Below are 12952 nucleotides of genomic sequence, written 5' to 3' on the forward strand. Positions count from 1 at the left end.
CAGAGCACTGGAACAGGCTGCCCAGAGAGGTTGTGGAATTTCCTCTAGAAATATTCAAACCCCACCTGGATGCAATGCTGTGTAACCTGCTCTAGGTAAAGCAGCTTTAGCAGTAGATTAGACTACATGATCTCCAGAGGTCCCTTCCCACCCCTACCACTCTGTGATTTTATGAAAGGCCTAGGTCTTGAGGGGCAAACAGCACTCTAAACAAAAAAACCAAAAAACCAAAAAAATCCACACTTTGGGGGGCACAAATTCCTTTTTTTTTTTCCTCTTCCTCTTTTCACTTCTGTAGGTTCAGAGATCAAGGTGGCTGGTTCAGTTTTCTTGAGATCCTATTTCACAAGACAGCTGTGGAGCTCATCAATCAAAGTATTCCTGCACTGCTTCTGCACCAATGCTAAGTAAACTTCAGTTGGTAACTGAAGCTGGCCCCTGAAGTTTGATATCCCTAGCACTCCTGCTCTGTGTAAATTAAAAAGTGATCACTATTATTTTTTAATCAGTAACCCTTTAAAAGGACAAAGAACAATTGTCTTATTGGCTTAATAGCTATATAGACGTAAAGACAGACACAAAGGTTGTTTCCAGATAATTTCAAGTTATACTTTAAATCAAATTATGAGGAAGACAGAGCATTCTTAAACACCAACCCTTAAGGAATTTCCAGAATAAATACAATCAAATGAAAATGTAATAATTCAAACCTGTAGTTCTTTACCAAGAGATTTGGCACAAAAAAATACAACAGAAACACTGCTCTATATTTAAAAAGCAGTGCTGGAAGACAGAGCTCCCTCTCTTTCACATGAGTGTAAGGTATTTAAAACAATTAACTTCTTAGGCTGATAGCCTGAGATCTCTCTGAGGTGTTCTTATACCATACACTGATCACTGGGAGTGCCTGGACAGAAACAGAGCCCAGCTCTACACCAATAGCCATTGTCTGAACAGTTTTTTTTTTTACCAAAGTGCAGTGTATGTGCACTCCCTTTTGGGAAGCTATGCTGTGGCCCTTCCAAGGGCAGATTTCTATGCCAAAGTTACTAGTAAAGAGGAAAAATGCATGTTCTTTCTTTCAGATGTGTTTTTTATCTAACAACCCTATCCTGTTTGGTTTGGAAAACCCTAAGAAGACTATCTATACATGCTCCATGTCCCTGCAAGCTAAAGAAACTAGAGAAACACCCATACAAAATCACCAGACACTGAAGAAATACATGGGCAATTGCATGGCTGTGCAGAGTGCTCTTACTCTACTGCTCTCTCTGCTGCTACCAGAGCTCAGAGATATCTATATAGCCAGTAGAAATAATCTGAAACTTCTGCATAATCTCATATACCTATGGTTTCAAATTAAGGAATTACAGTCCCCTTTCAGGAGTTAAAATAAACAACTAAGTCACTTAGCAGCCCCTGTGTTATTTAAATGGCCATTAATTAATTTTGTAGTACCTTCAGGATACCGATCAGCACAAATATACCACCACTCTACTTTCAAATCAGTGTCAGTGTTGGTTACTTGTTAGGCCTCTTCAGAAGATGAGTGGGGCCACAGATCTCTTCATTGCTCAGCCTTGCACTCGCATTACCTGAAAATGTGCCAGATCCTTTGGCAGGAACAAAAGAAATTGAATGAAAATTCCTTTGAAGTAGTTGCCAAGATGTTTTATTGCACAGTCTTTGACAAAGAGTGAATGGAAAAAAAACCCAAAAATTCTTCTTACTTTAAATGCACCATCCTTTTCTGCATAAATAATAATGCAGACAACTAAGAGGCTGTTAGGGATGTAATAGGGATTTAGAAACACATGCACATACTAAGTTAGCCCTATAGAGCTACATAGGTAACAAAATTACAGTCAATACAGAAAAAAGTGGTAAGGTCAATGAGAATTATGTGGTGAGACACTTATATAGTAAACCAGGTGACACTTGGGCCTCAACAATTGCTAGGAGAATGGGGTTAGTGAAACAGAGGTATTTATCTCTCAGTCATGGATAAAAAAAGGCTGTTTTCTCTCCTGTTAGATCCTATTGGGAGAAGGTTACTAACTAGTTTCACCAGTATTGACTACCAAGTTCTTCTTTCATTAATTTTTGTGACCATACAACCATAGTTAGTTTCTATTTATATCAGGTATTTCTTCAACCTCTTGGCTAGTAAAGTCACATAAACCTTCTAAGCTCAGAGAAAGTCCAGCAGTAATACTGTGAAAATGTAAACATATAATAACTAAACAAGATTAAGTGCATCTCATTTCTCGATAAATTTACTGAAGGGGATGTGAAAATTCCCTAGGATGTTTTGAACTGTAATGTTTTAATTACTGATTTGTCATTGGTAACTATTTACAGGCTAAATCTGCTCAGATGGTGCACAGAGCATGTGATGGATTTTTGTAGGATGCTGGGGCTGAAGTCATGTGGTAGTAAATATAATCTTGACTTTATTATAATGCTCTTTTTCCTTAGCTATTGTCTACAAATAAATCTTTTCGTTTACGAGACCCAGTGAAGGTATTATTGTAACCAAAACATAAAAAAAGATATATAGTCCGATTTCTCTGCCTTTGAAACAATGGAAAGCTGGGAAGCTACAGTATTTTGGAGAACCCTTCATTACTTCAAAATTATCAAAACAGCTGAGTCTATGTGTGCATGCAGGGGGAGGATATACAGACCTAAATCTTTAGAATCTAGTGTGAGAGCTAAATGAATCATGAACTGTGCTGAATATATGAGCATTCTTCTGCAAATGGACTATGTAGATCACATGGATCACGTGAGGTGTTCAGTATTCTCAGATAGTGCACAGAGACAGAGAGATGTTCCCAGACATTTTTCCATACAAGTGATGTCAGAATCATGCCCTGATCTGTTTTCTTGGCCAGTAAAAGCCAGATACATTACAAGTTAAAGTGCTTGTTATGAAAAAAGACAGCCTTTCCTCTGCAATACTTTGCAGTCTCCCACAACAGTGGCAGCTGGTAAATGTAATGATATCAGTATGCCCACATGGCCTTTTTATCCATCACCAGAGGCAGATAACCACACAAGGAAACCAAAGCTATGTCCATTAATGTATTTGGGCACAGAGCCAAGAGAGCACATATCCACACATTTAGAGAAATCCAGGTGAGCCTGACACTGGTCTAGCTTGACCTTCATAGTAAGAAGCAGGATCTGAGACATCACTACTGCTGGCATGGCAACACTCCTGCCTTTCATAGCGCATTTCTAGTCTCATCTTGCTGTTTAGCACTGGTCTTTATCTGACAGGAGGGCTGTTTCATTCTGCTATGCAGAGCCACCCCAGCTAACACAAGGGTTTGTACATAGCCAAGAAACTCCACCCGTGCACAGGGTACCTCTATATTCACCAGTTTTCCAGCTCTTCCTTTACAGGCAACCATCACAGCCAGAGAGAAGCAAAGAGGCAGCAGCACCACCAGTGCCCCTGAATCACATGAATCTGTAGAGAAAAAGGCTGCTTGTGTTAGGCTCCATGTTGGCATCTATGTATGGAAATGATGGAAAGACTGAGAATTTCTATGAGAAATTCTGCCTGTAGAATAAGAGTTGCAGTTTGACTATTCTGCCAAGAAAGTGCTTTAAAATACCAAATTCAAGGTTTGCACAGACTATTTCAATAATGCTTCTGATGGGTCTCCCTTTTTCTCCCACTTTCATTGGCATGCTTCAGGCTTCACAGCTTCACTTGAGTGAGTTTATGAACTGAGAAAATTCGGGCAAAATTCTTGCCCATAGGAAACAAAGGGGATGGAAGAGGTGATGGGGAGGAAGAGCAGCATTATGAACAGCTATTTTTAAGGCTGCTTGGTAACTGCTCATGGTACAATCTTTATGCTACCCTTGCTGTTTCATGTTGATGTTCAGGATGTAACACTGGAAAACAGTGGAAGTTGAAGCTAATATGAGAACAATTTCTAATCTCAAGAGAAATGGAAATGGCGTCAATTTGCTGGTAAACAGTCTGCAGAAGGGGATGACCCAGAGCTGAGAAGGGCAAAAACAAAAAACTACTAAAAATGGGCTGAAGCATCTGCAGCAATTGCAGAATATCAGTATGAATGTCAAAGGGATTTTTTTCCTCCCTTCCAGGGCAGAATCTCAGCACCTCCTCCACTGCTATGTTTTAAAAGGGTCAAACAGCACAGCTCTTCTCTATCTGAAATGATAGAGCTTTTCTAAAAACAACTGAAGCAATGAAGTATTTTACACACTCAGCAAGCCAACATTTTTATAATGATCCTAAATACTTTTGATGTTAAAAGAGTCCCTTGTCAGTTCCTGCCTGTGTAGAGCCTCATAACAGTTCACAAATTGTCTTATCTGTTATCCCTCTTGTGTGAATGGCAATCCATTTCCTGGGAAGGCTGTAAACTCAGTTTTATGCCATGTATTTTCTTTCCTTCTTTAAAACTTTCATAACTCATTGTCCTCAGCACACCATTATTTATCTTGGATAACACGTGAAAATTATTGTAATAGTATTAACACATAGATGTAATAACAAATAAGGTAAAACATCTGATGGTGTGAGGTAGTGATTACTTGTAATGACATTTTATAGCACAGCATTTCCTACATTAATACTGCAACTTGGCAACCCACAGTGTTTATTTCAACTTTTTTTTTTTTTTCCTCAAGTACAACTTGTATTTTCATTTTGACATGACTGTAAGGATGCCTGACTTTCTATCTCAGAATCAAAATTACCCTTGTATCTTTTAATTCATTCTTTTCCATGTTTACAGGTTTTGTGCACTTCAAACTGAAACCCAGATAGAATCAAAAGCATTTCCTTGACAGTGAGAAGCTATTTGAGAACACAGCCCTCACCTGCTAATAATGCACACAGTGTGTACTCCAGCCTTGCAAATGGTGCAGAATATACCAGGAATGATATGACCAAGCTCAGTTCAACATAGCTTAACCTTCACATCTGGCCTGAAATGCACACACTTGGCCTACATAAAGCCTTCATCCATCTAACCAGTTTTGTAAGACTTCCCTAAGAGCACTTGCTATTGCATGCCTAAATACTTGATCCTGCTAGCAAGACTATAGGTAAGGTAGGCAGGTAAGGAATAATTGTCTCCAAAGATTCATAAGAACCTCTTTTCAGAGATGTATCTTTACCAAAAGCTATTAATGCCACTAATGGTAGACTGAAAGGATGCGAAATATACCTGGTGTGTATTAATATATATATATTAACAACATACCTGGTGTGTATTACCTGTGTGTATTAACACACACAACACAGCAAAACCTGCCTATAGTCACATCTGCTTTTAAGAGAAGATTGATGCAGAACAGCTGATGTGAAGACAAAGGTACAGATGAACAAGCAAGGGAGCAGAAGTTCTGACACAGAGATCATCTTTCACCAGAATTTTCAGGGCACTGACCAACAGCTGGAGAGGGTGAGCCATGGGCCATCCTGACACAGAAAATTTCATCTGTGAGAACAAGATGAATTTTGAGCTGGTAGAAAGGGAAGAGGGAGCATCTTTCTTAGAGAAATTACACTGTCTCATTGTCTAGAAAACAGGAAAGTTTAATAAACTTGAGGCTCTACTGTCAGAATTTGTTCTCCTGCTCCTTTTCTTTTTAGACTTAAACCAGGAAGAACTTAGTTAAAGGCAATATAATTTTGAGAAGGCAACAAACTACTGTAGAAACATGTCATGTCTTATTAGTGACTACATACAGGTGGACAGCTTCCCTTGTCAATTGGTGGGCATTAAAAAAAAATAAGCAAAATAGGAATTGCACAATAGATATACATGAGGTGATTATTAGAAAAAAACCCAAAAACAAAAAAACCCAGCATCAAGAACATCCTTCTCCTCAGAGAATCTAGACTTAATATTTCTGTTTAGCTGATAATTTCATTTATGATTTACAAAGCATTTATCTTGAATAGTGCAGATGTTTATTGAACAGAATGATTCATCTCTTCCTCTCCACATTCTAAGCAGGACAAAGAGATGCCTCCATTAAGTGTGTGCTGGGACAGAAATGTCTGTCATTAAGTTGTTGCTACAGATAATAGCTACTCATTAGAAGAAAAAAAAATCAGAAAGATTGCTGCCAACAGAACTCACAAAGAGTGATGCTCTCCAAAGTGTCTGTACCCCAGTGACTCTTCTTGTTTTTTTTCCTCTCACCAAAAGTTGCAGTAAGTACAAAAGACCTGTTCCTTTTTAAAACCAGTGACACAGCCTCATGGCCTTACATATGTGGGAAGTAAAAGCCTGAATGGGTTACCTGAATACAGCCCATAAACACTTTTACTGTTTTCAGAAGATGTAAGAAAGGAAGTTTTGGGTTGGAAGGAATGAACTAAAATCCTAGGAGATAAAGAATACCTAACATCATATGGATACTTATTGACATTATAAACCACAAGTGGAAAAAGTATAAAAGCATCAAAATTTACAAGCCTTCATTTTGGGGTTTTCAACAGAAAAACTGTATGAAGATAATACGTCTAACTTCACACAGTTTGCAGAGAGTTTTCCCACTGAATTCCAAGTACATGCACTATTTAATATATAGCTCATGAATTTCATCACCATGCAGTATGTTTGCTGATACATAATGAAAATCAATTTGCTTAAATCAAACATCTGCTAGACACCCTCCCAATTTTAGTTAAATATATGGCATGAATATTTGTGTGGCTTTATAGGAAAAACTGGGCAGGTAGAAGTTCTGGAAAAACTGCCAAAGAAATAGTCATACACATTTGCAAAGGATATTTACTGCTGCAGTTCTGTCTGTGCTGGTGCCCTTGGACTACAGCACTAACAAGACCACAAATTTGCATGTTGAATAAAAGTTGACTGTCTGCTGTCCTTGTTGGTTCATGTCTATTTTACATGTGACAGCTTTGTTGCTCTGTCTCCACCTCATTTTTCACTTGGAGGAAGGCAATGACATAAAGAACCCTAGGGACATTAGAATGCTCCATAAACATGATTAGAGCATTCAGCCTCTTCATTTAAAGCAACTACCATATTGCTACCAACATCTGCTTCAGGCTGTAATTGGGCCCTTAAACAAACCACACAACACTAAGTGAGCAGAGTCCTCTCACACTGTTGATCCTGCTTCTGGTGTTTGGCAGCTACAAACACAGCATCTCCTACTTACTGTCAATGACACTCTTGTGCTGCTATCCCAATGGGTTCTTTTGGGAGACACTAGAGCCTGAGTTCTCAGAGGTGACCCTTTATAGTATGAACTGTATCTCTGTGAAGGGGGCTCTGCACATTGGGGTGTGCAGTTCATATGAGGCAGAAAACTCATAGCATAGGTATGTGGACTTTGAGTGATAATGACCATCTAAAACTACCACTAAAAAGTCTGAATCTGTATTTCCACCACGTAGCAAGGTGAAAAACACCACAATTAACTGCTTTTTACACTTGAAATTCTTCATGCTGTTGAACATCATTTTCTCCAGAAGAGCAGGGTACCTACAGCTACTTGTTCACTTGGGAAAAATTAACTACTAAAAATAGTGTTAAATTCTTGCAGGGAATAGACTGATTAATAATCAATGTACTAACTGATGATTTCCAACATGAAACCAGGGATACTGAAAGGAACATTAGGACCTTAGCATATTTCTAGCATAGCCAGATCTGCATGTTGAAACCATGGTTATGGCAATAGCTTCTAGGTGAGTCACCAAAAGGTCTTTTTGGCTGCCAAGAAAGGACCATTCTTCATCTCCCTTAGCAATGGTATTACCTGTTGAACATCCTGCTGGAAAACACAGAGCTGCAACCTTTGATGCAGCCGAACTTTTCTGTGTTGCCAGATGCTCTCCAGGCGCCGCTGGTGATGCAGGACCTCATGTACCACATCCAACACCTGGTGAACAGCCTTGGAGTAGTTTGCAGTGGCAGTGAGGGATTCAGAATTCCCAGGGCTCAAAGGACGCTGTAGGACATCCAGTAAGGCTTTTCCATCCTGGCTCACCTGAGTGAAAAAAAAAAAAAGAGGTCGTCTTCACTGCACTGATTCTTAACCAATAACCAGAAGAGAACACTCTAGTCGATTCTTTTTCTCCTGTGTTTCCCTTATTTTAGTCAAAAAAAAAAAAAAAAAAAAAAAAAAAAAAAAAAAAAAAAAAAAAAAAAAAGACCCATGACATCTCTTTTTTGACTTGGACTTACACATTCAGGACTTGCCATCATTTCCTAGTGGGCCTGCTGTGTCACTCAGCAGGAGCACAGATATTGCCTTGCTGGGACTGCACACACAGAGACCCCAAGAGCATATCACGTTCTGACACTCAGGCACTGAAGATTCTTGACATACAGTAGTTGATGACAGGTGGCATTTGCAATAGCAGGCCTATTTGTGTGAGGAGGTGGCATTTTAAGAAAACCACAGATGGCAGAGTCATTCATATTCTGTATGATAAGAGAGAGTCCTTTCTTTGTAGGATTACTAAGTATGCATACAGTTTGAGAAGTGTAGCATTCAGAAGCTATTTCATTCAGTGGCAGTGAAAAAGAGATTAGTATCTGCAAGTGATTTTTCTCTTCCCCAGGGACAGCTCAGGGGACCTATAGTCCCCATTTTCAGTGGGCTACAAAGTTTGCTGGCAAATGGAAAGCCCTGTGAACGTGTAATCTTAGAACATATGAAAATACATTTTCAGATGCAGAGGCATTTGTGCATTAAAAAACCCAGAATGCCACATTTTTTAATACCAAATTTTTTCCTGGAGCATTTTCATATGACAGAGGCAAAATGAAAAATGGAACCATGAAAACCAAACTGCTACTAAGAAGACTGAAGTCTGCAACTGAAAAGTATTTCAAAAAGATATTTTCAGTGAACCAGTGCATGCACAAAGTTAAATGATTTTGTTCAACAGAAATGCTAAACAAGGACACTACTAGAATTCCTTTCCTCTTCCAAGCCCACTTTTCTCTTTCCCTTCTGAAACAAACTGCAGTGAAAATGACAATATTTTCTGAGAAGTTTTTATTTCTATGCAGTCACAATCACCATTTCTACTAGAGAATGGCTTAGCAAATTTTTTTTCACCCACTTTGAATTTTAAAGATCAAAGTTAAAAGAAATCTCAAAGATCCCCAAGTCTCCTTTATTTCTATATTAAATGTTTCTTCTTCAAGTGTTGCAAATACCCTTTAATACTCAAACCTGTGTCTTGTGGCAAGTCATGCCACATCCCAGCCTGCTGAAGCAGTGTGTTGTCTGGTGCATTTTCAGAGGAATATAGAGAGCCTTTGAGATTTATACTGGTATAAGTGGGAGTCAAATCTCATATTATTATGTGATGATTAGGTGGGCTTAGGCAGATCCTCAGAGATTTTTAAGATATGCAGGGTGATTTGGAATTAGATCAGGAGTTAACTGGAAAGTCCATAGGGAGTGGCTTTCCAGCCTCAAATTCAGTAGCTGCTGAAGACCAGCTGGAATAATTTGCATGTGCTGGAGCCTGCTGGGGTTACAGAGAGAAAATCTGTACTCACCAACAGCACTGGATAGTGGTGATATGGGAGAGATTTTAGGAGGAAAACTGAGGCCCAAGTGTTACCTTGGCAACACTATGGAGGTGGCAATAGCTGCTGGGATGGAAGAAGCAGCTCCTAGACAGGGAAGGAGACAAGGCATACTACGACCTATTTTATCTGTGGGAAGATAATCAGCAACAATTTCATCACTGGGAAGAGAAAATGTACACAACTGAGAGCATCTTATTAGACCAGAAACTCACTCCTTGCACTTTCCATTGTGAATTCACCACTTTCCTATTGCTGGCCTTTGGGCTTACACTTTGGTTTAAATCTGTTCCTTGGTGATTTTACAATGCTTTTAGTATAGTCCCTGCTGATTTACACTGATAGAAATCACAGCAGAATCAGGACTAACAGTAACATAAGTTTCAAAAGTTTACCAGTACGAGATATGTGATTGCACAGACAAAATGACAGACATGCTTTACTTGGGAAAACATTCCTGGAAACTTTGTGCAGTACTATTGATCTATTTCTACCTACACCATCTCCCAAGTGCAGGCTCTGCATGTCATTTTTTTACCTCCCAAAGCTATAATCCTGCAATTTTTCCACTCTGAGGGGGGTCAGATCCTTAGGTGAAACATTCTGTGTCCTATGACTGATCAAAACATCAGTCATTTTACAAAGAAATTACCTATTGCAGAATAATATTCACCTGTTCTCTGGCTAAAAATTCTCAGGTTACAGTTTATGGTTTTTCCCTGATGGGTGTAGCTTTCCAGTTATTCTCTGCACAGCCAGATATAAATATCAGACCTCAGGTGGTTGTGTTGCCCTGCTAATAATCAGTAATGCAAATCAGAAGCTATTGGAAGTGTTCTGCTCTCCAACTTACATGCCTGTCTGGTCATGCTGGAGTAAATATATAGCAGCAAAGTGACAATCAGGTAACCAGTAGTGCTCAGGATTCACAGGTATTATGTACATATTCCAAGACTGCCTGTCTTCTGCAGCTTTCAGGTTCTTTGGCTTTAAAAGTTCTTTTTATGAAACTGTTTGTATTGTGAATATTATTTCATTCCCAAACAATGGGCACAGAAGGTTTGTGCTCACAGAATTCACTAATTAACAGATTCCAGATTGGAAGGGAAAAGTTTCACAAATGGAGAAGGTACCTACTGTGCTCAGTCATTTCCATGTTCTCCTTGTAACTGCAAAAGTACACCACCCAATCTCTTTTCTTGTGAATCTTTTGAATTTTTCAAGGACTGTGCAAGACAAGCATCAACAACTCAGCTTAGCATCACTTATGTCTCACAATGTATTTTTAAGAATTATTGCAAAAGTCTTAAACTGTACCCAGCATGACTTGCAGCAAGTCCCCGTAAGGTAGGTGCCAGCGCTGCACTTGTCAAAGCAAATTCCACCATTTTTAAAAGTACAGAATTGCTGTTGGACTCTCTGGGAAGGTTTAACTCAGGACCTGACACAACACACAGATGCACTCCTGTCATATGGTGGTAATCCTGCATTTTGACTTCATAGCAGGGGGAGAGTTAAGATGGGCAGTACAAAAATGCCTCTGTAAGAAGTTATGTGACCTTGGGCAAACCAAAAAATTGATTTTATTGTGCTAGGGGAATAATCTTCATGGCTGCCATATACAATGTTAGAGAATAAGTTAAAATCTGTAGATAGATCAGAAAGGAGGGTCAGAAAAACCAAAAAGCCTTCCAAGTGGTTAGACTAATGGTGGCATCTGTGGAAAAGCTAGAATTTGCATTAGGAAAAATAAATTGGTCTTTAGAGCAAATTCACCATGCCTCTGGGAACAGACAGTAAAGTGAAGTTAATCAAGTCACACTGAACAAGATGCTCTTCCCATCAACCTGGCTGAAGCCTGACTGGAGAAATCATCTCTCTCTCCCTGCTTGTCTTTACCAAACCAGTACAGTTCCTCAGTAGAAGTGTCCCAATTTTTCCCCTGCTGTTAATCCACTAGAAACACTGGTGGAGCAACATAAGCACACCCTGGCTAGATACATCTGGAGGAACTCTTTTTGTGAGAGGGGAATCTGCCAAAGGCATCCCTCTCGTGCATCTCCTCCCTCAGCAGGGTTCCACCCAAAAAAGCAAGAGAACCACCTGACTTTGTTCTGCCAGCAGCTTGGCTTGGCACAGGACAGGACTGTTTAGCTGTGAATTGCATATCAGGCCTATGATCTCCACCTCCACCTCTTGTTCACTCAAGGGCAACAAAGGAAAGGCAAATAATTATAGCTACATTCATGGCAAGAAGGGGAAAAGAAAGAGCCTCTCTAAGATTCTTTGGATGCCTCTTATTAGGTTCCTACAGTAAATCTGAACCAATTTGTTATACTCTCTAACAGGCTAGAATAGGCCCATATATCCTATTCATTGTTACTTAATATCCTATTAAATATCCATATTAAATGGTTATTCCAAGGTACATATATTCTATACCAAATCTCTTTAAAATTATAGAAATAGAAACTGAGATTGTCAATGACTCTGCAGGAAAAGAAACAAAAGGAAAACCTACAATTTTAATCCCACCATAGAGAGCACTGAGAAAAGAAACATTATTTTCTATGGGTAAAAAGCATTATCTAGGTCGGAGAAATAGGCATGTGGATAGGAGGCAGGACTCCTAAGTCACATCCAGGCTTTTCAGCTCACCATGTAGCTATGGGAAAAGGGATGAACATTTCAGAAATAACACACTGTAACCTTTCTGGGAATTCTACATTCTGTTTAAAAGGGTATTTATTAGTAAAATGATACAGAAATGTTTTAAACAGCTGTGTCTGCAACAAGTTATAGCTTTCTGAGGAAGCATCAGCAAAAGCAACATGCATGCTAAAGGCTGCTTTTGGTAATGAGTTTTAAATGAATTTTCATTTCACAATAACTAAGATTTGAGCTGATAATCAAAACACCAGTTTCAAGCGCTACTGTTTTTTATTTAATCCAAACTTGACTTAATTTTTAGAAATAATTTTAAAATTCAATTAAAGAGCTTAGTTTCCCCTGGCTAGACACTTATACAAAATTCATAGTTACAAGTAGAAGTTAACAGGACTGTTCTGTGCTTTCCCACACAACCTGCTGTTCCTGAGAAGCCTGAGTATTGAATAAGAAATTTCACTCTGATTGCAACCCAGATTTCCTCATTGAAATTGCCTAACTCCCAAGTACTGTGCTAGAACCAGGGAGAAGGAAAACAACAGGAGTAAAGCTCCTGTGGGCTTAAAAGGGTTCCCTATTCAGCCAAGGCAGCAAAGGTGACAGCATTACTTCTGGATTTCATTTCTATATGGGATTTGTCCCCCAGGTTTTCCTGCTGTGCCCTTACAAGCAGTCACCTCCTACAGTCTGAGACTGGATCT

The 12952-nt window shown here is 39.2% G+C and overlaps 1 protein-coding gene across 1 annotated transcript in view; it reads right to left on the reverse strand.

Annotated features, from left to right (window-relative positions):
- Positions 1 to 12952, reverse strand: part of KALRN (kalirin RhoGEF kinase) — a 492333-nt gene that overhangs the window by 239597 nt on the left and 239784 nt on the right. Inside the window, exon 9 of the mRNA XM_030454727.1 lies at positions 7795 to 8025. Within this exon, the coding sequence (XP_030310587.1) occupies positions 7795 to 8025 (231 nt within the window). The remainder of the gene's footprint in view (positions 1 to 7794; positions 8026 to 12952) is intronic.

This window comes from Calypte anna, chromosome 7 (genome assembly GCF_003957555.1).
Source record: "Calypte anna isolate BGI_N300 chromosome 7, bCalAnn1_v1.p, whole genome shotgun sequence".
NCBI classification, from domain to species: domain Eukaryota; kingdom Metazoa; phylum Chordata; class Aves; order Apodiformes; family Trochilidae; genus Calypte; species Calypte anna.